Raw genomic sequence first — 26830 nt, 5'->3', positions numbered from 1 at the left:
CTGGTACTGGATTAATTAGAGTCTAACTGTGGTACTAGCCAGCTGTTTGAATGCAAGACAAAAAACATACATGATGGCCGTGACAAGTGTTTTCCACACAAAAGATAGCAAAAATCATTGCTCCCCATTTTGGATGCTGAGTCAATTTGAACTGTCAAGGCTGAAGAATTTTTGTTAAATTTTGGTAAGGAATATAGACCAAAGGTCCGTATAGCTAGTGGATACTAAAATATGGAGTATACAGAAGTTACCTGCTGCAGAATATTTACTGATCAGTATATTTAAAGTGTGGGAAAACTGAAGTAGGGAAAGGTGAATGCATGTTGTACCTGAAGGGAAAGGCTTAATGGATTTTGTACCTAGAATATGTCACAAACATAACCCTTCATCATGACTAATCTCCTTTAGCTTATACTGTTCCTGGCATTAATACAAATTATTTGTTCATGTATTATATGCTTTAACTCTCATTTTTATAAAGACAGAGTTTAATGTGGCTGTTATTTTATAGATTTTGCAAGTCTTACTTATTTGTGTTAGTTGGACATCGTTACGCAGATGGTAGTTTACGATACTGGCTTTTGACAGCTGCTGATGGCAGATTGCGATACTGGCTTTTAACAGGAAGGATCCTGCTGGGGCAGCCGTGATCGCACAAGTAACTTCAAAGACAGGGATGCCAGTACTGCTGCAGAAAGGTTCTGAATCATGACCATGTGTCATGATTGCAGCTGCCAGCTGGACTGTGAATTGTGATTAAATCTGGGGCTGTATCACGACCAAGGAAGGAAGACCCGGAGTTCTGGCCAGAATGGGCAACTTGTGTCGTGATTGATATCAAGACTCATGATGTATAAATGCCCACTTGTGTTTGTGCTCTGAGAAGTTTGGTAGTCCATTGTAAGGAACCAGTTTCTCCCAAAACTCTGGAATAGACCCCAGAGTTTTGAAATAAAAACCACTGTATTTTGACTCACTGTCTCACAGCTATTATTTTACTTACAACAAAAATACATAGTTGAGGTAACTATCAAATACTGCAATAAAGTGATTAAAAAGAGGCATTAGCAACAGCTATTCAAAAAAAGGTTAGTTTGCTTCGACGTCCAATTTGTTTCATAAAATAATAGATGAGTAATTCTACCACAATACATCCTGAATCTAACAAAATAACAAGAAATAGTCTGAAATCAAAAAACAAAGTTTTTTGTACTTTAATTTTAGTTGTTTTCTGTTTAGCTATGGATTTGTCTATTTGACAAATATATGAAGATTATTTCAAAATGCTAAGAATACATAGATCGATAAGAAAACCTCCTGGGGGAAGCATGCCCTGAGAACTTCCAAGCAGTAAACAAATCCTCTCCTAAAACTGCCATTACACCACTGGCGGTATGACTACAAAGCATCCACTAAAATCAGAGATTTTGAGTTTAGGTATCATCATCTAAGGGAGATTAATCAAAGTGAAGATCAAACCAAGACAAAGAAAGCTCAACTGACTCATTTAAGTCATGCAAGTGAAGAAATATATACTGTTCAGGAATAAATCAAAAATTCAAACTTCAAATAAAGTGTTCATATACTTCATCCCAAAAATTCCACAACATATAAAACCAACACTCAATATTTGTCAATGTTTATGACATGAAGGCCCCACTGTAAACCAAATAACTGGAGAAGACCAGGTTAATTTGGACTTTAGCTCTAATCCAAGTTACTTTTCAAGTCTGAATCCTGCGTACATTAAGAGTAAATCAATTTGGAGAATGGCTATCAAATGCTCAGTGTGTACCTAAACCAGACAATCCAAGAAGAAACCAGATTCAATCCACAGTCTATGTAGAGTTATTGGACTCAGCCACAATTACAAAAAACTTGATACAAACAGGCTTCAGTCCCAGCTTCTAGTTATTGATTCACCCTTGATCAGATTGACTGTGTATTGACAGTCCAGCTTCACACTTAGTATGATAACATGGCCAGACTTGAGAACAACACCCCAGAAAGAAGGTAAATCCTTCAGAAGAATGGGAAAAGTGAGAAGCAGAACACCAAAAATTGAATGTTCCCCACTTTCCTTCTGCTGAAGCAGAAAGTCCCCAGTGCAAGTACCACCTTTCGACACTTAATACCAGCAGTTTTGACTGTAGGCATGGTTTGGGATAAAGACATCTACTCAGTCATGCTCAAATTGCATACACGTTAAACAGGAATATAACAATGTACTTTTATAAACTTAGCAACCTAAATTTGAGTCACTTCTGTTCAAAAGAAAGATAAATCTTTGCAGTAAAAGTGCATCTTGTGGGAAGGTATACATATGGCCTCCCAATTAGAAAAAATTCAAAGGTCATAATTGCAAGTCCAGTTACTTACCCAATGCTATTAAGCAGAGAGTAGACTGAGTTTTAATGCTGACTCAAGCACAAATATTGTGAACTTCACAGTTTCTTTCAGGTCTTAAGATGGTCAAAGGTTTTCAATCAAAATATACAGGATGTGTCAGAAATTTTCCTTTCTCATTCCACTGAAATACTGTTATTTCCATCCTCCCTAATTTTTCTGAATTCCCCATGAATGTCAAATTGTAATCATAAAAATCTTTAAAGTAGTAAAGCATTTAAAGGCATCCCACCAGAGAACAATCAAACAAGAAGCCAAAGGAGGAAATATTAGGACAGGTGACCAGAAGTTTGGCCAAAGAGAAAGGTTTCATCATTTTAAAAGGAGGAAAGATGACCTGCATCCTAGGGTTTTTAAAAAGTGGCTACAGAGATCATTGATTGTAATCTTACAAAATTCCCTAGGTTCTGGAAAGAACCCAGCATATTGGAAAACCACAAATATAACACCTCTGTCCAAGAAAGGAGGGATGCAGAAAGCAGAAGATCAGTACATCTAATGTCCATGACAATGCTCAATCCATTGTTCAAGAGGTAATGGCAGGACATTTAGAAAACTGCAACATAATCAAACAGCACCAAAATGGTTTCATGTGAGAGAAACTGTGTTTTACAAATTTAGCAATGTTCTTGATGAAGTAATAAGAAGGGTAGATAATAGGGAACCAGTAGATGTGGGCTATTTGGAGTTCCAAAAGGCATTTGATAAGGTGTCACATAAAAGATTATTACACAAGATAAAAACTCATGATGTTGAGGGTAACAGATTGTCATTGACAGATTGGTTAGCTAACTGGAAGCAAAAAATCAAGATAATGGATCATTTTCATGTTGGTAGACAGTGACAAGTAGAGTGCCACAGGGATCAGTACTGGGGCTTCACCTATTCACAATCTAAATTAATGACTGGACAAAAGGATTGTGTGTATTCTAGCTACATTTACAAATAAAGAACAAAGAACAACACAGCACGGGAAACAGGCCCTTCGGCCCAACGAGCCTGCGCCTCCATTTTAACATTGAGTCCCCTCTCCACCCATGACTCTTGTCTATGCTTATGGCATTCCACATTGAGGGAAGACTAATTTAGGGACAATTTGTTGCACCAATCAGCCTAACAGCACACCTTTGGGGTGTGGGAGGAAACCGGAGCACCCGGAGAAAACCCACACAAGCAGGGGAGAATGCGCAAACTCCCGCGGACACCGACCCAAATCCATGTATCTGCACAACAAACAGTGATAGTCACTGAGGTGTCGTGTTGCCCAGCATCTGGTCCAGTTTAAGCATACACTAACGACATGAAGTACTAGGCTATTCTCGAAACAACAAAGAGCAGCCCTTGTACGACCCATCGCATGTATGTCCCTTGTTGGACAACAAGGTGGACCGAAGCAACTGTGGACTAAAAGAGAAAAACATCAGTATCATCCACATCTTTATACACACATTCAAGGGAATCCCCAAGTGAAACAAGTGAGCCAGAAAATATGTTGGAAGGTCCATAGGAATCAATTGATTCCCAGGGACGTCCCAAGGCTCCTGAACCTTATTTAAAACAAACAGTCTCCTATATCCCTCCATCTCCATCCCACTCATGTGCCTAAGTAAGTCTTAAACAACTCCAGCGTGCCTGCCTCCACCGCCTTGCTTGGCAGAGCATTCCATACCCCCATTACCCTCTGTGTGAAAAACCTCCCTCTAACACCCGAATTATACCTCGCCCCCCTCATCCTAAGCCTGTGGCCCCTCGTAATGTGCGTTTCCAACCTAGGAAAAAGCTTACCACTGTTTACTCTACCTATACCCTTCATAATCTTATATATGTCTATTAGATCTCCCTTCAGTTGCCGTCTTTCAAGGGAAAACAGCCCCAATTTGCCCAATCTTTCCTCATAATACAGTCCTTCCATACCAGGCAGCATCCTGGTAAACATCCTCTGCACTCTCTCTCCAGGGTCTCCACATCCTTCCGGTAGTAAGGCGACCAGAACTGGATGCAGTACTCCAAATGCAGCCTAACCAACGTTCTATACAACTGCAACATTAGACTCCAGCTCTTAAACTCTATACCCTTTCCTGTAAAGGCTAACATACCATAAGCTTTCTTCACAACCTCTCCACTTGTACTGCCACCTTCAAAAGACTTGTGCACTTGCACCCCCAGGTCCCTCTGCGTCTCTATACTCTTTATAGGTCTACCCTTTATCATATAACTCCCCCCTACATTATTTCTCCCAAAATGCATCACCTCACATTTATCAGGATTAAAATCCATCTGCCATTTATCTGCCCAATATACCAGCCTATCTATATCCCATTGTATTGTCTGACACTGCTCCTCACTGTCCGCCAATCCAGCCATCTTAGTGCCATGACACAGATAGACAAAAAAGCAAATTGAAAAGATGACACAAGTCTGGAAAGGGATATAATTAGGTTGAGTGGGCCAAAATTTGGCAGATCGAGCATAATGTGGGAAAATGTGAGCTTGTCCATTTTGGAAGAATAGAAAACAAGATATTTAAGTGAACGGAAACTGCAGAAATCTGTGGTACAGCAAGGTGAGTATCTTAGTACATGAATCTCAAAAAACGAACATGTAGCAAGTGATTGGGAAGGCAAATGTAATGTTGACCTTTATTGCAAGAGCAATTGAGTATAAAAATAAGGAAGTACAGTTGTACAGTGCCTTACTGAGACTGCATCTTGTGTACCATAAACAGTTGTGATTTTCTTACTTAATGAATAGAACTTAATTGGAAGAAGTTCACAGAACCGTATAGGGATAGGCATGAACCTCAGGCCAGTGGTTTTAGCTGGGGGAAGGGTAATTATGAGGCTATTAGGAGAGAATTAGGAAGCATAGGTTGGACTAGGAGATTACAGGGACTGGGAACGTCCGAAATGTGGAGTTTTTTCAAGGAGCAGCTACTGCGAGTCCGTGATAGGTATGTCCCTGTCAGGCAAGGAGGAATTGGTAGGGCTAGGGAACCGTGGTGCACCAAAAAAGTTGTTTCGTTGGTTAAAAGGAAAAAGGAGGCTTATGTTCGGATGAGACGTGTGGGCTCGGGTAGTGCACTAGAAAACTTTAGATTGGCTAGGAGGGAGTTGAAGAGTGAGCTAAGAAGGGCTAAAAGAGGACATGAGAAGACTTTGGCTGATAGGGTTAAGGAGAATCCTAAGGCGTTCTATAGGTATGTCAAGAACAGAAGGTTGGTTAGGGCAAGATTAGGGCCAGTTATAGACAGCAGAGGGAAGTTATGTGTGGAACCGGAGGAGATTGGAGAGGCATTGAACCAATATTTCTCTTCGGTGTTCACGCAGGGGGACATGGATATAGCTGAGGAGGACACTGGGTTGCAGGGGAGTAGAATTGACAGTGTTACAGTTGATAAGGAGGATGTGCTGGATATTCTGGAGGGTCTGAAAATAGATAAGTCCCCTGGTCCGGATGGGATTTACCCCAGGATTCTCTGGGAGGCAAGAGAAGTGATTGCAGAGCCTCTGGCTCTGATCTTCAGGTCGTCGTTGGCCTCTGGCATAGTACCGGAAGATTGGAGGTTAGCGAATGTTGTCCCATTGTTTAAGAAGGGGAACAGAGACTTCCCCGGGAATTATAGACCGGTGAGTCTCACTTCTGTTGTGGGCAAGGTTTTAGAAAAAATTATTAGGGATAGGATTTATAGTTATTTGGAGAGTAATGAATTGATTGGAGATAGTCAGCATGGTTTTGTGGCGGGTAGGTCGTGCCTTACTAACCTTATTGAGTTTTTTGAGAAAGTGACCAAAGAGGTGGATGGGGGTAAGGCAGTGGACATGGTGTATATGGATTTTAGTAAGGCGTTTGATAAGGTTCACCATGGTAGGCTTCTGCAGAAAATGCAGATGTATGGGATTGGGGGTGATCTAGGGAATTGGCTAGCGGATAGGAGACAGAGGGTGGTGGTTGATGGTAAATATTCATCATGGAGTTCGGTTACGAGTGGTGTGCCTCAGGGATCTGTTTTGGGGCCACTGCTGTTTGTAATTTTTATTAATGATCTGGATGAGGGTATAGTTGGGTGGATTAGTAAATTTGCTGATGACACCAAAGTCGGAGGTGTGGTAGATAGTGAGGAAGGGTGTCATAGTTTGCAGGAAGACTCAGACAGGTTGCAGAGCTGGGCCGAGAGGTGGCGGATGGAGTTTAATGCGGAGAAGTGTGAGGTAATTCACTTTGGTAGGAATAACAGATGTGTCGAGTATAGGGCTAACGGGAGGACTTTGAATAGTGTGGATGAGCAGAGGGATCTAGGTGTATGTGTACATAGATCCCTGAAAGTTGGGAATCAAGTAGATAAGGTTGTTAAGAAGGCGTACGGTGTCTTGGCGTTTATTGGTAGGGGGATTGAATTTAGGAGTCGCAGCGTTATGTTACAACTGTACACAACTCTGGTGCGGCCGCACTTGGAGTACTGTGTGCAGTTCTGGTCCCCACATTACAGGAAGGATGTGGAGGCTTTGGAGAGGGTGCAGAGGAGGTTTACCAGGATGTTGCCTGGTATGGAGGGGAGGTCCTATGAGGAGAGGCTGAGGGATTTGGGGTTGTTTTCGCTGGAAAGAAGGCGGCTAAGAGGGGATCTTATTGAAACATATAAGATGATTAGAGGTATAGATAGGGTGGATAGTGATAGCCTTTTTCCTTGGATGGAGAAAGCTAGCTCGAGGGGGCATGGCTTTAAATTAAGGGGGGGTAGTTATAGGACGGATGTCAGGGGTAGGTTCTTTACCCAGAGGGTGGTGAGGGATTGGAATGCCCTGCCTGCTGCAGTTGTAAATGCGCCTAGTTTGGGGGCGTTTAAGAGATCTGTGGATAGGTTTATGGACGAAAAGAGATTGGTTTAGGTTAGTGGGTCATTGTTTTGTAACTGGTCGGCGCAACATCGTGGGCCGAAGGACCTGTTCTGCGCTGTAATGTTCTATGTATCTCAGATATTTCCTGCGATGTAAGGGTTGTTTTATGAGGAATAGTTGAGCAGGTGGACCTTTATCACTGGAGTTAAGAAGATTGAGATACAATCTTATAAAAACATACATAATTCTGAGGGGAAATGACAGTAGATATTGAGAGGATGTTTCGCCTTGTGAGGGAGTCTAGTATCAGAAGACCCAGAATAAAAGTAGTTTGTCTCCCATTTATAATGGGAGATGAGCATTTTTTTCCTGTCAGGGCTCGTTCGATTTTGAAATTTTCTTACCCAGAAAGCAGCAGAAGCTGAGTAATTGTTGAAATTCAAGGATGAGTATGGCAGATTTTTCATCAATAGATTTTTGATCATTAGAATCTTGTGTGTTCTTAGAGAGTTGCAGGAGTTACAGAAACAGGAAGGGGCAAGGCAGTGACAATATCTGAACACAAGCATGAGAACTTAAATATTCAAGGCACTGATTCTTTGCTGGGATAATTCTATAGGTGTCAGTTACCAATTGTTACCTTACCAAAGCTGCTTCTGTTTATGGATAAGCTTTGCATATCAGTGACCTATTTAACAGCACACAACTTCACAAACAAATTTGATCTATTTTCAAATATCCACAAAAGTCCCACAGGGATAGGAAGAATCTTAACCATCTCTATCCATGGTACCCCTTCCTGCTCACCCATCCCAGCTTGCACCAGAGGAAAAAGCTGAGAACAGGACAGTGGGACAGCAGCCCAATTATATGACGGAGAAGTTGTTTTGTAAATATAATTAGATCCACAAATGGAAAACTACCTAAGGTTTTGATAAATCCTATTTTAGCTAACCACTTTAGGGCAGAGCAAAAATCAACATCTTTTCCAGCCTTAAATGCTTATCCCAAGTAAAGGTAAATGCAAGATTAAATAGTAGCTGGGTCTTGCTCTTTATGTGGGTTTTTCTGATCTGAACAATTTAAAACGTACAATTCACAAGCTGTTTTCACACTAGTCAAACCAAGTTCTTTACATCTTCAAAAACGAACGTTTTTCAGCAACATTTTCCCCTTCAATGCATTAATGATCTGACAACTTCCACCTCAAATAACTTCCTCCACTCTTTATTCTTTAGCATAGTTTATAAGTGGAATTAAAACAAGCAGCTTGCTTTCATTAATTTCCATTCCTGCAACAAAAGACAAAATATACAAGTGCTTTTACTAGCATATACTGAATCACCATCAACTTACCTGGGGCTAACCCAGCTGCTGATGGACTGCCCAAGGATGGATGAGAAAACAAGGCTGGTGAAAAGGCTGACATGGTCGATTGTGACACAGAACTTAACCGAGGGGCTGATCCACCTTTAGGGATGAATTCATTTGCAGCTGGATTCGGTGTCTGGTGATAAAATAATATTCAAAGCAATTATTCACATAATGACTAAAGTTCATTACATGGCACTTAATCGAATATTCACATTTTACAGTTTGGAAAATTTTATCAAGAGGAAATGAAACACACACTGGGAACTCAAAACATGAAAACAAGCCCACATGAACATCGAATTATCGATGAGAATTTTCACTCCTGTACATATTCACATTAAAACACTTGGGAACTGCAGTTTATAAATAGATTAAAGCAAAGGGTTTAAGCATCTCTCATTTAAGAAGGGTGACAGTGGAAATTTAGAGCATCTATCAACACTATTTCCACTGGTAGCATGGGGAGAAAGTTGGTGTGGAGATGGCACAGGGGCTTGGAGATGGCATGTGGAATGTATGGAGGTGGGATGAGAGGTAGGAGGCCGAACACCATCTAAAATGAGGTGGAGATGCCAACTCATTTTGGGGCTGAGGTGGGCATAGTAAGAAATCTCTCAACACCAGGTTAAAGTCCAACAGGTTTATTTGGTATCACGAGTTTTTAGAGCGCTGCTCCTTCATTGGGTGAGTGGAGGTAGGTTCACAAACACGACATAGGCAAAGACACAATTCCAAGATAAATACAGATTGGAATGCGAGTCATTATAAGTAATTAAGTTTTTACAGATACAAACAGAACGCATGGAGAGGGGGATAATCACAGGTGAATTTCCTCAAACCAAGACAGTTAGCAAGCCCAAGCAGTATGGTGGGGGTTACAAGTAACGTGACATGAACCGACAATCTTGATTGAGGCCATCCTCACGCGTGCAGAACTTAGCTATCAGTTTCTGCTCGGCTCAGAAGACAACTGCAGGACATAACCGACAGAGTATCCTTCGGCGTCCAATGCTTTGGAGTCTTCAACACGTCATCCAAGACAAAGGACATCTCTCCAAAGCCATTCCCAGACCCCGACCACTTGCCTTCAAACAACCGCCCAACCTCAAACAGACCATTGTTTGCAGCAAACTATCCAGCCTTCAGGAAAACAGTGACCATGACACCACACCACCCTGCCACAGCAACTTCTGCAATACATGCTGGACCATTGACACAGATGCCATTCATCTCATGTGAGAACACCATCCACAATTACTAATTTTAATGTTGAAATCAATCCATCTCCCTCCCTCCCCAATCCATAAAGAGAAATTTGTACCCTGGTGCAATAAGTACGCACTGTTCAAATAGAGAAAGGCTTTCCTTGAACACTTTAGTATTGCGTACCTTGCATGAAGGATATCCAAGGCTTTTACAGAAATTTTCTTCAATCTTTAGGATGGTAAAGATGGTAATACTCATGCGACTCAGCCAACATTATCTACCTCATATGCTGCAGGAAAGGATGTCCCAAGACTTGGTGCACTGGCATGACCATGCAGAAGCTACGACAACGGGTGAATGGATCCGTGCAACAATCATCAGGCAGAAGTGAGTTAATGCTTTTTAAAGGAGATCAGGGATGGGGAGTTAAACATCTTTCCAATTGTTAACATCACGCACTCCAGAGTATTCAATGTGAAAAATTACAAACAAAATAAGGCAGCTTGTACTGCAGGGCCATCAAGCAAACAATCCATGGATCAGTTTCTTCCGGCCAATGGGCTTCCCATGAATGTTTGTTTAAGAGTGCCAATTGTATTTAAATTGGAGTAGTGGTTACCAAATGGGAGCAGGGTATGGTTAATCTGAAATAGCAATAGTTGAACTATTGAATGGGGGCTGGGGGGGGTCATGGTATTAATGGGAAAATTATAGGCCAGTTAGCCTGACTTTGGTCATTGGCAATATTTTAGAGTCCATTATTTAAAGATGGGATCTCAGAGTACTTGCAAGTGCATGATAAAGTAGGACTGAGTCAGCAAGAGTTAAGAATTTTTTGAGGATAAAGGAGAGCCAGTGGTCTTGATTTATTTAGATTTCCAGAAGGCCTTTGACAAGGTGCCACATAGGAGACTGTTAAATAAGTGCCCTGAAATGGATAGAGGATTGGTTGACTGGCAGAAAGCAGACAGTGGGGACAAAGGAGTCTTTCTCAGGATGGCAGTCAGTGACTAGTGGTGTGCCTCAGGGGTCAGTGCTGGGACCACAATTTTTCACAATTGCATTAGTGATTTGGAGGAAGAAACTGGCAGCGCTGTTGCTAAGTTTGCAAATGATACAAAGTTATGTAGAGGGATAGGTAGTATTGAGGAAGCGGGGGGGGCTGCGGAAGGACTTAGGTTAGGAGAGTGGGCAAAAAAGTGGCAGACGGAATGCAATGTGGGAAAGTCTGAGATTATGCACTTTGGAAGGAGGAATGGAGGCATAGACTATTTTCTAACTGGGAAAAAGTTTAGGAAATCAGAAACATAAAGAGACTTGGGAGTCCTTATTCAAGGTTCTCTTAGGGTTAACATGCAGGTTCAGTTGGCAGTTAGGAAGGCAAATGCAGTGTTAGCTTTCATGTTGGGAGGGCTAGGATACAACAGCAGGGATGCACTTCTGAGGCTGTATAAGACTCTGGTCAGACACCATTGTGAGCGGTTTTGGACCCCATTTGCCGGCCTTGGAAAGGGTCCAGAGGAAATTCACAAGAATGTTCCCTGGAATGAAGAGCTTGTCATATGACGAATGGTTGACGCCTCTGGGTCTGAGTTTAGAAGGATGGGGTGGGGGTGGGGGATGAGGGATCTTACTGAAACTAACAGGATACTGTGAGGCCTGGATAGAGTGGACATGGAGAGGAAGTTTCCATCAGTAGGAGAAACTAGAACCAGAGGGCACAACCTCAGGCTAAAGGGACAATCCTTTAAAACAGAAATGAGGAGCAATTTCTTCAGCCAGAGAGTGGTGAATCTGTAGAACTCTTTACAGCAGAAAGCAATGGAGGCCAGGTCATTGAGTGTCTTTAAGACAAAGATAGATAGGTCCTTGATTATAAGGGGATCAGGAGTCATGGGGAAAAGGCAGGAGAATGGGGTTGAGAAAAAGAACAGCCATGACTGAATGGTGGAGCAGACTTGATGGGCCGAGTGGCCTAATTCTGCTCCTGTCTCTTATGGGTCAAAAGGCTGAAAACAAAAGGTCAACAATGCAAGCATTGGCAGAAAGACAGCTAATTAGGAAAACCAACCAATTACATTCCTTGCTGAGTACTATTAACTGGTCATTGACATTTTCGAGAAGATATCCCTGAAATTCATCTAACCACCTTCTGCAATTCTTTAATTAATCAGAGTAGCCCAATTAATAGTTCATTAATTAAATTAATTATTTAAATTCAAGCTGCAGCTTCATCATTACCTATCTTTTAAATAGTTTGCTAATTTAAGATTAGCAAAGGATGGCACAGTGGTTAGCACTGCTGCCTCAAGGCACCAGATTCCATTCCAGCCTTGGGTGACTGTGTTTCCACCAGGTGCTCCAGTTTCCTCCCAAAGTCCAAAGATGTGCAGACAAGGTGGATTGGCCATGCTAAATTAACCCTTCAGTGTTCTAAGATGGATTAGCCATAGTAAATGCACAGAGTTATAGGGATAGGGCAGGACAGGGGTTGGCGGGCCTGGGTAAGTTGCTCCACTGGATAGTTGGTGCAGATTCAATGGGCCAAATGGATCCCTGTTGCACTGTAGAGATTCTATGGGAGATCATTCCCGAAAAATATACGGGTTGAAGTTTTTTTTTAAATCTAGTGAAAATCAGGAATTAAACTATAAATGGGAAAGCCAAAGTGTGTGAAAATTGTCAACTTTAACCGGAAGAAGCTAAAACTTAACTTTAAAATATAAACTGAGCTAGTACCAGACAAAAGTGAGGTAACTTGTTATTGATCAAAAAAGGAGACATATCGAAGTTTTTTGTCTCACACTCATCAGGACACTTCACAAGAGTATCAGTACAAGGAGAAAACAACAGTTTTTACAGCATGAAAAGAAAATTCTGCTTGGTTTGTGCTGGAACTGCTTATAGGTTTCAGTGCTGCAATCTGAAGCATAGTGGTTCCAGTTGTTTGGAGACTCAATTCATTTTGATTTTATTCATGGAACACTATCAATGGCCAGTAATTTATCAACAGCATGCCACTCGTGAACTGGAATTGGGACATTTACGCTCTTTTCCCTGTTTTCCACATGCTTATAGTTGAAATTCTAAGTGTGATAGTGTATATGGAAAACACAGGCTATTCATCGAAGCCCACTGTCTGCTGATAAGTATGGTGGTCTGTAAAACAACATACAATCACAGAATCCCTACAATGCAGAGGAGACCATTTAGCCCATTGAGTCTGCACCAACTCTCTGACAAGAATATATTAGCCTTGTCCTTTCCCCTGTGCTATCCGCATAACGTGGGTATGCCGGCGTTGGACTGGCGTAAACACAGTAAAAAGTCTGACAACACCAGGTTTTAGTCCAACCTATTTATTTGATAATATTCTCACAAGCTTTCGAGGGGTTACCCTCTTCGTCAGGTGAATGGAGAGTTCTGGCCTCAGACAGAGCATATAAAGCACAGACAGTTTAGAGATTACTGATTAAAATGCGAATCCTTACACCCAACCTGCTGTTCAAGACCTGAAGTGGCTGACAATGTGAGTGGTAGGAGCACTGATCACAGTTTAAAAGAGATGTGTATTGTCTCCAGACAGTACAGTAAGTGAGGTTTTGCAAACCCAGGCAAGTCACGGGGGTTACAGGTAGTGCGACATGAACCCAAGATCCCTGTTGAGACCGTCCTCATGTGTGCGGAACTTGGCTATCAGTCTCTGCTCAGCGACTCTGCGCTGTCGTGTGTTGTCCAAGGCGGCCTTCACAACACACGACAGCGCAGAGTCGCTGAGCAGAGACTGATAGCCAAGTTCCGCACACATGAGGACGGTCTCAACAGGGATCTTGGGTTCATGTCGCACTACCTGTAACCCCCGTGACTTGCCTGGGTTTGCAAAACCTCACTTACTGTACTGTCTGGAGACAATACACATCTCTTTAAACTGTGATCAGTGCTCCTACCACTCACATTGTCAGCCACTTCAGGTCTTGAACAGCAGGTTGGGTGTAAGGATTCGCATTTTAATCAGTAATCTCTAAACTGTCTGTGCTTTATATGCTCTGTCTGAGGCCAGAACTCTCCATTCACCTGACGAAGAGGGTAACCCCTCGAAAGCTTGTGAGAATATTATCAAATAAATAGGTTGGACTAAAACCTGGTGTTGTCAGACTTTTTACTGTGTCTATCCGCATAACCCCATACATTTCCCATGGTGAATCCATCTAACCTACAATTTCACAGGGCCAATCCACCTCATCTGCACATCCTGGACAAACAGAGAAGATCTGCATCACAGCCATGACTTTTTTTGCCCAACTACATTAGCATTAACACAAGGTTTGAGAGCACAAAACTGATATGGTTGTTTCCCACAATTAAGTTTTCCTTCCAAATTTTTCACATTATGTTGGTTTCATGTTATTCACATCATTATTAAGGCTAGCTGAATCAGAAAGTAAAGTACTAAATGTACTGGCACACCGCCTGGCTGGCAGGGACTACTGGTTACACATTTCCTTTATTGTGGAAGAATCAAACAATCTTGTGTCTTTTTGTTCACCCTTTATTAAATGTTCAGGTTAGCGCCCTGTGTTATCACCATTCAGTGGCACAAGGCTGATTTTGTGACTGGCTGTTCCTTCGGTGCCTTGTGACATGGGAATAAATTGACAAGTTGTAGGTGAACCCAAAGCCCCAAAAAGTGTCTGTCAGCTAACAACCTGAGATGGACATAAACTTGGACAGAACTGACATATCCTTTAGGCTCCTCATTGTTCCTAATACCACCACACCTGGGATGCCAGGTCCTCTCCACTTCATTCTTTCATGACACCCAATATCACCCTGTCCTTCCCTGGATCTCGTCAATTCCTCCATGTTCTGGCCCAATGCTGCACCCCCTTCTCCCAATACTGAGTCTTCCTTGCCAGTCCAGAGCTGCCATGCAAGCTTTATGTCTTATCTGCAGTAGTGTGAGGAAAAGCTGTAATTTCCAGGCATCTCACCAAATAATATATTTGACAATACTCATCAGCCAGGGCTCAGTTGAAGATCAAATACTACGAGCAAAAAAAAGTAGAATGAACAATTTCCCTCAAGATTCCCAAAAAAGACAAGTCTGAAGGTGTGAAACCAGGAGATCTGCGAGGTGTCCATGTACACAAAAGCTAGGAAACATATACAAAAGTAATCAAAAAGATACAATGAAAAGTTTTTTTTTATCTGAAAGGAGCTGAATGCAAGAGTTGTGCTTCAATTCTACAAATCCTTAGTCAGAGTCCTCCTGATGTAAATGCATTCAATTTTGGGATCATACTGCAGGAAGAATATATTGGGATTCAAGTGGATATATACAGATACACTAGAATGATTTATCATAAACAATATCAGGACATAAAAGGATTAAATTATAAAGAACTGATGGCAAAAACTTGGCTTGAATTCCCTTAAGTTTGCAAAGATGACAGGTGATCCAACGGGGATACTTGAAATTAAGCAGGATCGAATACAGTCAGTACAGACGAGCTACTTCCTACGGTGGTGGTGGTGGGGCAACATCTAGAAAAAAAAGGGGCATAATCCTAAAATTAGAGATTGGCCATTATGACACATAGGAGGCGATTCTCCCATCCCACTGTGCTGCTTTTTTAACACAGTGGGCTGGAAGAATTGCACAGAGGGGTGATTTACGGGATTCTCACAAGCATTCGCACCCCACCAGCATCTCCCAGTGCCATACTGCCAGTGCAGTCTGCTCCACACCAGAACTCGGTGGGGAGGCAGGGTTAGCATTTAAATTATATTTTAAATGTCATTTAAATGCTACTAGCAGACCTGGGCCCACTAGCCTCTCCCACTCCGCTCACTGAAACTCAGTTTAGATTCTGCCAGGATCACTCAGCTCCTGACTTCACTACAGCCTTGAGTCCAGCACAGACAAAAAAGCTGAACCACAGTAGTGAGGTGAGTATGACTGCCCTTGATATCAAGGCTGCATCTGACTGAGCGTCGCAGCTAGTAGTCCTAGCAAAACAGGAGTTAATGGTAATCACTGGTTTGAGTCATACCTAGAACCACTGTTGTGATTGTTAGAGGTAAATCATCTCAGTTCCGGGACATCACTGCAAATGGTCCTCAGAGTAAGGTCTTCGACCCAACCTTTGACCCATCTTCAGCAGCTTCATCATGATGTTGAGTGAAAGATAAATATCAACCAGGATAACGAGGAGAACTCTGGCCTTTTTTGAATAGCAGAATAGCATATTTTACATCCAGCTGAGGAACAGATGTGACCTTAGATGAACATCTGTTCTGTAATAAGGCATTCAGACAATGCAGTACTTTCTCAATACTCTGTCAACCTGGATTGATCCTAAGTTGATTCTAACTCAGAGGTAAGAGATAACCACTGAACCCAGCTGGCGACTATGCGAGGCAGAGGAAATGACCAACAATATCTTGGTTTTAAAAACACCCCTGCTTTACTTGTGTTCATTCCGGAGAGCGTTTTTAGTAAAGAAAAATAAACTTTGAATCAACAAGTTTTTACTACTTCTATACATTTTCTCTAATATTTCTGAAAACCAAAGCAAACAGATCACATAAGTAATGATAAATTGGTGCAAGTCAATATGTAGGCCAAATTTTAAGGTACTCCGTTATAAAAAGGGCATTAAAGCTATAGAAAGTCTTAAATTACATTAAGGATACGAACCTAGTTATGAAAAGAGATTTGAGATAGGAGGATTATTTCCATGGAAGCTGAGAAGACCAAGCAGATTTAGAGATCTTTAAAGTTGTGAAGAGTTACAAAAGAAAAACTTACCTTTGGTTAGGACATCATCAAGGGCAAAAAGCAGGATTAGGATAAATTTCTTTACTGGATCATGGCATGCTTTGCCACAAGAAGTGGCTGAATCAGATACTATGGCATATTTTAAAGAAAAAACAGGATAAATAACTCAAGTAGAGGGATATGTAGAGAGATTGTACTGCTTTAGTATACAGGTAATCCATTTGGTCCCATTGTGCCTTCTTTCCAGGTCATCATCAATGGCGCTATCATTTTGTTTTTTTTCTAACCAACAAGCAAAACAAAATTGAATGAAAAAAACACAAGCAGATGACATCACTAACAGTAAGATAAGAGGATGTTAAAGCAAAACAATTACCAATATGTAATTAACACAGGGTAAGGAAAATATCAAACCCTATTAATCACATCTGAAGTGCTTTACTTGTGTTAATTCATGACGAGCATTTTTAAGAAAAATAAACTTTGAGTCAGCAACAGCCTTTTCTACTTCTATACATTTTCACTAATAATATTTCTCAAACCAAAGTGCACTGAATAATTTAGTGCACAAAGTGCCCATCACATTTCATATGGTTCTACATCAATTCTGAAACCTTTTGACTCTCACACAAATATTGCAGAACTACAAAATTCCATTTGCCAGCCAAAATCTTACTTCGAGGCTATCCCAGTCTAAAAAACAAAGCAATTGGCAAATGAGAAACAATGATAGTACATATATTCTAGTATTTGTTTTGCCAGATTAAATCCCTCTCTTCCAGGGGTCAACTCCAAATTTTTAATCAGGCTGATTTCAGGCTAAATATCTTTCGCATGGCCAAGTTTTCCCCACAGCCATGAGTAAGGCAGTAATTTTTTTTTTCACAGTACTGCTGTAAATTAAAAACTAAAATAGTTGCCATAAAAAACAGAACTTACACAACCAACCGGGTCACGTGGATCTAAAGCAAGGGAAGACTTTTGAAAAAGTTGGCAACACATTGATGTTTAAGGTTAAAAGTAATAAGTTAGCCAACCATCGTTCTAGGTTCTCAATGATGCAATGCTCAAATAGGTCACCTACTTTTGTCAGTATTTATCTCACGCGAGTCACAAGTTGCAGGCATACAAGTTGTATGCCTACAACTCAAACTTTAAAGCTCTAAACCTTTGTGCTTTCAGATCATCTGTCTCACATAGGGCTGAATTATCAGAGAATCCAAAGGCACAATGAAGGGATCCACCCCCTTCCCAATTAACAGTTCAAAAAAGTTAATTGAGAGCTCATCAGGGAGAGCAGCACCCTAAACAGGGTGGGAAGCCAACTATGACTTATCCAGGGCATCACCCTAGCCCAATAAGAGGTTCAGCAAGGCAGACATAGGACTGGGTACTCAATGAGGTCTTGGGAATACACAGGTGGCAGGGAGAGTGGGCACTCTTGAGTCAACAGTCAATGAGGAAATAGCTAATCATTTAGGAAAGCTGAATACAGTCAGACCAAGTCAACATGATTTTATGAAAGGTAAATCATGTTTGCCCAATTTACTCAAATTCTTTGAGGATGTAACAGGCAGAGTAGAGGGGAATCTGTAGGTGTTGCGTATTTAGATTTCCAAAGGGCATTTGATAAGATGCCGCATAAGAGGCTGTGCATAATGTAAAAGCCCATGGAATTGGAGGAAGTGTGTTAGAATGGATTGAAAACCGGCTGCCACGGAGAAAACAGAGTTGCAACTGGAGTGAAAAGACATAACTAGTGGCGTACTGCTGGGGTCAGTTCTTGGCCCACAACTGTTCACTATTTATGTTCATGACCTGGAGGAAGGAACAGTATGTATCATTTCCAAATTTGCCAATATTACGAAGATGGGCGGAAGAACACGTTGTGATACAATATTGTGATTCAGCAATGGGATATAGATAGATTGGATGACTCGGTGAACACTTGGCAAATGGAGTTTAATGTGGGGAACTGCGAGATCATGCACGTCAGAGGAATCAAAAGGCAGATTATCTAAATGGAGAGAATCTGCAGGCGAGTGAAGGATCTAGTTGTTCAAATATATGAATCACAAAAAGCTAGCAGGCAGGTTGAACATGTAGTTAAGAAGGCAAACAGCATTTTGGTCTTTATTACAAAGAGATTGGAGTTTAAAAATAGGGAGGTTTTGCTGAAATTGTACAGGGTGATGGTGAGGCCTCACCTGGAATGCTGTGAAGAGTTTCGGTCCCCTTGATTAAAAAAGACTAGAGTAACATTGGAGGCAGTCCAAAGGAGATTCACCAGCCAATTCCTGGGATGAGAGGGTTGTCCTATCAAGGGAGACTAAATAGTCTGGGTCTGTATTCCTTGGAGTTTAGAAGAGTGAGAGGTGACTTTATTCAAACATGCAAGATCTTGATAGGGCTTGATAGGATAGGTGGTCAGATGCTTTTACTCGTGGGAGAATCTCAAATAAGATAATGGGCTGGTCATTTAAAACAGGTGCACAGAAATTTCTTCTCAGAGGATGGTGAATCTCTGGAATTCTCTGCCCCAAAGGGTGGAAGAAGCTGGATCACCAGAAGTATTGAAACTGAAGGTAAATAAATATTTGATAAATCAAGGAATAGAGGGCTATAGGGAAATGGCACAGAAAAAGAGTTGGCATAGATCATCCGTCACCATATTGAATGGTGGGTAGGACTGAAGGGCCTGGTGGCTACCTCTATTTCTTGTGAATTCGTGTCTTGTTCTCTATTACAAGTTTACCTGCATTTTGCTTTCCCCCACCTGAACAAATAGTCATCTGTGAACAATTTTTTTGAGTCTGAAACAGAACAATTTAAAATAGCCCTGTAAAGTCAGAGGATTAAACGTCAGCAGATTTCCTTATTCATCTTCTTGGGTGAAAGGGAGTAATTTGCATAATTCCTCCTCTCCCTCCCAGAAACGCTCAGGAGTAGGGGTAAATCTCTTTTGGGATGACTGCACAGTGAGGGACAAAAAAACAAGGAAAGCCCTAATTAAATACAGCCTGTTTTGCAGTTAAAAATGTAGTCAAACTACCTACCTTTCTCCGTTGAGAGATGCTGAGGCCGGAGAATTCACTGAACAATGAGGCAGGTATATTTAGTTGATCTGCAAAATAAGTTTAAGTATTAATTCATCTGGTAAAAACCAATTAGTATTCCCACTATTTGTTAAATTACATTGAATCAGAAATTGCTGTGGAAATAACATTGAGACAATGACATTGACCACCATCTGCATGTAAATGATACAGCAACTTCTGGAAAGTGAGAGATGCACAGGTTAAATGTGAATATCCAAAAGATGCTATTTGAGTTGGATCATCCTTTTGACGAATCCATCTGTGCCCTCCCATTCTTGATCCTTTTACAAGCAGAAACAGTTTAGTTTCTCATCTATTCTGTCCAGCCCCTCATGATTTTGAATATCTCTATCAAATTTCTACTCAGCCCTTTTCTCTCCCAGAAGAACAGTTCCAACATCTCCAATCTATCCACATAACTGATGTTTCTCATCCTTGGAACCATTCCTGTAAACCTCTTCTGCATTCTTTTCAATGCATTCACATCCTTCCTGTAGTGTGGCACCCAGAACTGTACACAATATTTCAGCCAAGATCTAACTAGTGTCTTGTAATTACCGCCTTTCTCTGGTACTCTATTCCCCTATTAATAAAGTCCAGGATACTATATGCTTTATTAACTGCTCTTTCCACCTTTCCTGTCACCTTCAATAATCTTTGTGCGTATACATCCAGGTCCCTCTGCTCCTGCACCCCTTTAAAAATTTTACCCTTAGTTTATATTGTATTTTCATGTTCTTTCTACCTTACGCTTCTGCACTGAACTTCACCTGCCACCTACCTGCCTACTCCACCAACTTGTCTATGCCCATTTAAAGTTCAACACCACCCTCTTGACAGTTTACAATACGAGTTCTGTGTCATCTGCAAACTTAGAAATCATCCCCAGTACACAAATATCTAGATCATTAACATATATCAGGAAAAGCACGAGTCCCATCACCCATCCCTGGGAAATACCACAACAAACCTTTTTCCGGCCCAAAATATATCCACCGGTCATTACTCTGCTTCCCATCATTCAGCCAATTTTGTACACACATTACTACTGCTCCTTTTATTCCATTAGGTATAACTTTTCTCACAACTCAGTTGTGTGGCACTGTAATGGATGCTTTCTGAAAGTCCATATACACCACATCAAAAACATTACCCTCATCAACTCTTTCTGGTACTGCCTCAAAAAACACAAGCAAGTTAAACACAATTTCCCCTTTAGAAATCTAAGCTGGCTTTTCCTAATCAACCCACATTTTTTCAAATGACAGCATCAACTATTATAAAGATTGACAGGAAAAACCGTGAACAACGAATGATCTTTAAGGAGAAGATGCTTGAAGTACAAGCAAGGTACATTCCAACAAATGAGACTGAATGTTCCTTGAATGACAAAGGAAATAGCGAATGTGGTGGAGCAATAAAAAGGGTGTATTATGTATGTCAGGTGAATTCTTCCAGCAAGAACCAGGTTAAATACAATAAATTGAGAGAAGTGAAAATGAAAATAAGGTAGGCAAAGAGCAAGTATACTGGTATATAAATAGGAAGCAGGTGCTAAAAGGCAAAATAGGTCCTATGAAAGAGAAAGAGGGAGATATATGCATAGAAGGCAAGAGTAAGGTTAGAATCCTAATGAGCTTTATGGTTTAACTTTATGGTTAACTTTATGGTTACTAAGAAAAGCTGACAAAATATTGGTAGAAGCATAGATGGCAGAGGTAATGGATGGAATGAAAATTGAGTCAGAGGATATTGGAAAGTCTGGTATGTTTGGAATGGATAGGTTGACTGGTACAGATGGCTAGTATCACAGGTTGCTAAAGCAGGTTGGGGTAGTGATGCAGAAAGGCTTGTGATAATCTTTCAATCTTCCCTAGCTATGAGGAAGATGCTAGAGGATTGGAAATATGACACCCTTATTCAAAGAAGGATACAAGGATAGTTTTGGTATCTACAGAACAATCAGTTTAACATCTCTATGGGCAAGGTTTAAGAAACAATAATCGGGTGTGGGGAGTATCAGACATTGAGAAATTTGTATAAATAAAAGATAGCCAGCATGGATTGCACTTGACCAATCTAAGGTTGATGAAGGGACTGCAGTGGATATTGTCTGTATGGGCTTTAAGAAAGCATTTGACAAAATGCTGGTCAACAAAATTGAAGCCTATGGAATAGGAGAGTCAGTGTCAGCTTGGATTTAAAAAACAAATGGCAGAAGGACAGAAACTAGTGAGTCTTGATAATTTTTTTTCAGACTGGAGTATGGCAGACAGTGATGTCTCCCAAAACCACAGCTAGGGCTGCTCCTTTTTCTGATTATCTATAAAGGACTTGCATATTGGAATTCAGGGTAAATTTTCAAAATTTGCCATTAAAACCAAACTTTTAGGGGGGCTTGCAAACAGTGAAACTGATACAAGTATACAGTAAAAGGCCATCAATATATGTGGCAGATGGAATTTAATACGAAGTGTAAGATGGTACATTTTGACACAAGGGAAAAGGAGAGGAAATATAGGTAGACTGGCTTGCAGGGAAAATTAAACTTCCAGGTGGTGATGGTCTCATGTCTCTGCTGCCCTTATCTTTGTAGGTGGAATTGGTTGTGAGCTTGAAAGTTGTTATCGAAGGAACCTTGCTGAGCTTCTGCAGTGCATCTTGTGGACGGTACACATGCTGCTATGTCTGCATGTCAGTGGTGGATGGATTAAATGTTTGTGGAAGGAATGTCAATCAAGCAGCTGCTTTGTCCTAGATGATGTGAAGCTTCTTGAGTGTTGTTGATGCTGCACCCATCCAGGCAAGGGGAGAGTATTCCTTCACAATCCTAACTTGTGCCTTATAGATGCTGGGCTGAACCTGGGGCATGAGGTGGTGAGTTACTCACTGCACAATTCTTAGTCTCTGATCTGTTCTTGTCACCACAGCATTTTTATGGCTAGTCCAGTTCCGTTTCAGCTTATGTTGACTCCTCAAAATATTGACAGAGGTGGATTCAGTGCTGGTAATGCCACTGAATGTCGTGGGGTGATGGTTAGATCCTCTCTTGTTGGAGTTGGTCATTGCCTGGCACTTGTGCAGCACCAATGTTATTTGCTACTTGTCAGCCCAATCCTGGACATTGTCCAGATCTTGCTGCATTTGGACATGGATTTTTTTCATTATCTGAGGAGTCATGAATGGTTCTGAACATAGTGCAACCATCAGCGAACATCCATTCTTTAGACCCTCCAATGGAAGGAAGGATATTGCTGAAGCAGCTGAAGGTGTTTGAGCCTCAGGCATTCCTCTGAGGAACACGCACAGTCATGTCCTGGAGCTGAGATCACTGACCTCCAGCATCCACAATCATCTTACTTTCTTAGGTATGATGACAACCAATGGAACGTTTTCCCCAAATCCTGCTGACCCCAGTTTTTCCAGGGCTCCTTGATGCCACACCCAGCCAAATGCAGCCTTGGCATCAAGGGCAGTCACTCTCACCTCATCCTCTGGATTTCAGCTCGTGTCCATGTTTGAACCAAACCTGTCATAAGGTCAGGAGCCAAGTGACTCTGCTGGAAGCTAAACTGTGCACCAGTGAGCAGGTTACTGCTAAGCAAATGATGTTTGGCTGCACTGTTGATGAGCCCTCCACTGCTTTAATGATGACAGAGTAGACTAATGGAGTGGAGCTGGCCTGATTGGATGTATCCTGCTTTTTGCATACTGGGTATACGTAGTCAATTTTCCATATTGCTGGGTACATACCACTATTATGCCTGAATTGAAACAGCTTGACTAGGATTGTCATGACATGGAAAGCTTTTTTGAAGCTACCAGAGCATTTATAGACGAAGTTCAAAAGAACAAAATTGCTTTCACTCACAGGATGATGTTTCATGTCCTAACCATGACAATCCCATCTGTCAACACTAGAAAGGATATTTAACAACCCAACCATGAATCCACGGCAGCACTGATATTCTGCAGGCTATTCTCCAGAACATTGTGGTAGGATCCATTTATGAACCACCTTGATCGGAGAACTGCAACAAGCAATGAGTTTGCAACAGGAAGATATGGATACAGCAGCATCTAAAAGTTGTATCCAATCCGTGACTCTACTGCAGACTGACCACGTTCTCAGAAAATTTGAACTGGGGTGCCACAGGAAAACTGGCTTGATAAGCATTTTTCTTATTCATCTTTCAAAACTCAGGTAACAGGCCCTTTGGCCCAACTTGACCATGCCACCCTTTTTTTAAAGCCCGGAAGCTAGTTCCAATTGCCTGATTTGGCCCATATCCCTCTATTTCCATCTTATCCGTGTAACTGTCTAAATGCTTTCTAAAAGACAAAATTGTACTCGTCTCTACAATACCTCTGGCAGCTTGTTCCAGACACTCAGCAGCCTGTGAAAAAATTGCCCCTCTGGACACTTTTGTATCTCTCCCCTCTCACATTAAACCTATGCCCTCTAGTTTTAGACTCCCCTACCTTTGGGAAAAGATATTGACTATCCAGCTGATCTGTGCTCCATTATTTTATAGACCTTTATAAGATCACCCCCTCACCTTCTACACCCCAGAGATAAAAGTCCCAGTCTATCCAGCCCCTCCTTATAACTCAAATCATCAAGTCCTGGTATCATCTTAGTAAATCTTTTCTGCACTCTTTCTAGTTTAATTATATCCTTTCTATAATAGGGCAACCAGAACAGTACACAGTATTCCAAGTGTGGCCTTACCAATGTCTTGTACAACTTCAATAAGACGTCACAACTCCTGTATTCAATGTTCTGACCAATGAAACCAAGTATGCTGAATGCCTTTTTCACCACTCTGCCTACCGGTGACTCCACTTTCAAGAAGCTATGAACATATACCCCTAGATCTCTTTGTTCTGTAACTCTTTCCAATGTTCTACCATTAACTGAGTAAGTCCTGCCCTGGTTCAATCTACCAAGATGCATCACCTCGCATTTATCTAAATTAAACTCCACCTGTCATTCGTCAGCCCACTGGCCCGATTGATCAAGATCCCATTGCAACCCAAGCTAACTTTCTTCACTGTTCACTATACCACCAATCTTGGTGTCATCTGTAAACCTACTTACCATGCCTCCTATATTCTCATCCAAATTATTAATATAAATGACAAATAACAGTGGTCCCAGCACTGATCCCTGAGACCTGGTCACAGGCCTCCAATTTGAAAAACAACTCTACAACACCCTCTGGCTTTGTCATCAAGGCAATTTTGTATCCATTTCACTACCTCACCCTGGATCCCATGAGATTTACTCTTATGCAACAACCTAGCATGCAGTAACTTGTGAAAGGCCTTGCTAAAGTCCACGTGGACATCAACTGCACTGCCCTCATCTATCTTCTTGGCTTCTCCTGCAAAAAAACTCAATCAAATTTTTGAGACATGATTGATTTTCCACTCACAAAGCCAACCCTTTCACAGATCATTAGTTTCACAAAGCAGGAACTACCCCTAAGTTTCTCTACACTCCAGACTGCTGGAAGCAGTTACAAATGGCTCTGAGGTCTTCAGTGAGTCCTAAACCTGCAGCCTGCTAACAGCTCCCAGGACACTTCTGCGAGCTGCAAGCCACACAGGGTCCAATCTGCAACCAACACCCTCTCCCAGATAAACTGAAACCAGAGAACCATCTTAAGTTCCACCCATCACCACAATATTGTCATTTTTCAGGGTTCATTGAATGGTTTTAATTTAGTTCTTCAAAACAAAATATTTTTCTGAACTGTACTTCTTTGAAAGCAGCGTAGACATCACATCTCTACTTCTCCAACTAAGCTAGCTCTATCTCTTCTACTTACAACTCTAGGAAATAAACATAAGTAACCTTCGGAACTGCTAATTTCTTTTAGGTGTTCTGGCAATCTCCAAGTCCCAGCATTTTAGCTTATCTACCTTTACAGCAAGAATCTCCCAGAACTAAACATCCAAATCTCCTTGGAAAGTGGCAGCGCTGATATTGATGACTGGGAGCAGTTTGCTACCAATTGTTTAAAATAGCGACAACTTGTCCATTAAGCTACATCACAAGCTGCTTTGAGTCACAATGGTGAACAGTGAAGCAGAGCAGTAGCAGATAAGAAAAGAGGAACAGCATGCTGACTCCCACTACCTCATGGAACACCCTGACCCACATGTCCAAAGATCTGTGGGTCAAAAATCAGCCCAGTCAGATGCAGAACATAAGAACATAAGAAATAGGAGCAGGAGTAGGCCATCTAGCCCTTCGAGCCTGCCCCGCCATTCAATAAGATCATGGCTGATCAGTCGTGGCTTAGTTCCACATTCCCGCCCTCTCCCCGTAACCCTTAATCCCCTCGCTTATCAAAAACCCATCAACCTGCGTCTTAAAAATATTTAGCGAGGTAGCCTCCACTTCAACGGGCAGAGAATGCCAGAGATTCACCACCCTTTGAGTGAAGAAGTTCTTCCTCAACTCTGTTCTAAACCGCCCCCCCTTTAACTTGAGGCTGTGCCCCCTAGTCCTACTGTCCTTTCTGAGCGGGACGAGTCTCTCCACCTCTATCCCATCCATCCCATTCATCATCTTATATGTCTCAATGAGATCTCCCCTCATTCTTCTAAACTCTAACGAGTACAAGCCTAGTTTATTCAGCCTCTCCTCATAGCTCAACCCCCTCAACTCCGGCATCAGCCTAGTAAACCTCCTCTGCACTCCCTCCAAGGCCAAAATATCCTTGCGTAAGTACGGCACCCAAAACTGCACACAGTACTCAAGCTGCGGCCTCACCAATGCCCTATACAGCCGCAGCAAGACCTCCCTACTTTTATATTCAATCCCCCTCGCTATGAAGGCCAGCATCCCATTAGCCTTCCTGACCACCTGCTAGCTGGGTTTTTGCGACTCATGCACAAGGACCCCGAGGTCCCTCTGCACCGTCATCTGCTGCAGTTTTTCGCCACGTAAGTAATAATCCTTCCTACCATTATTCCTACCAAAGTGGACCACCTCACACTTGCCAACATTAAATTCCATTTGCCAGTTCCTGGCCCATTCGCCCAGCCTATCTAGATCCTTCTGCAGACTCTCCACACCCTCCGCACAATTTGCCGTTCCACCAATCTTGGTGTCATCA

At 41.7% G+C, this 26830-nt stretch overlaps 1 protein-coding gene across 1 annotated transcript in view; it reads right to left on the bottom strand.

The window, feature by feature from the left end:
* The window catches only part of pan3 (poly(A) specific ribonuclease subunit PAN3), a 178657-nt gene that overhangs the window by 103160 nt on the left and 48667 nt on the right, over window positions 1-26830 (bottom strand). Inside the window, exons 4-5 of the mRNA XM_080197405.1 lie at window positions 19659-19726; window positions 8598-8748 (exon numbers count right to left, since the gene is read on the bottom strand). Coding sequence (XP_080053531.1) covers window positions 8598-8748; window positions 19659-19726 — 219 coding nt within the window. The remainder of the gene's footprint in view (window positions 1-8597; window positions 8749-19658; window positions 19727-26830) is intronic.

Source organism: Carcharhinus amblyrhynchos, chromosome 10 (genome assembly GCF_965287045.1).
Source record: "Carcharhinus amblyrhynchos chromosome 10, sCarAmb.v2.hapA, whole genome shotgun sequence".
Taxonomy (NCBI): domain Eukaryota; kingdom Metazoa; phylum Chordata; class Chondrichthyes; order Carcharhiniformes; family Carcharhinidae; genus Carcharhinus; species Carcharhinus amblyrhynchos.
The sequence above is the reverse complement of the archived record's forward strand: the minus strand, read 5'-3'. Positions and strand labels throughout refer to the sequence as shown.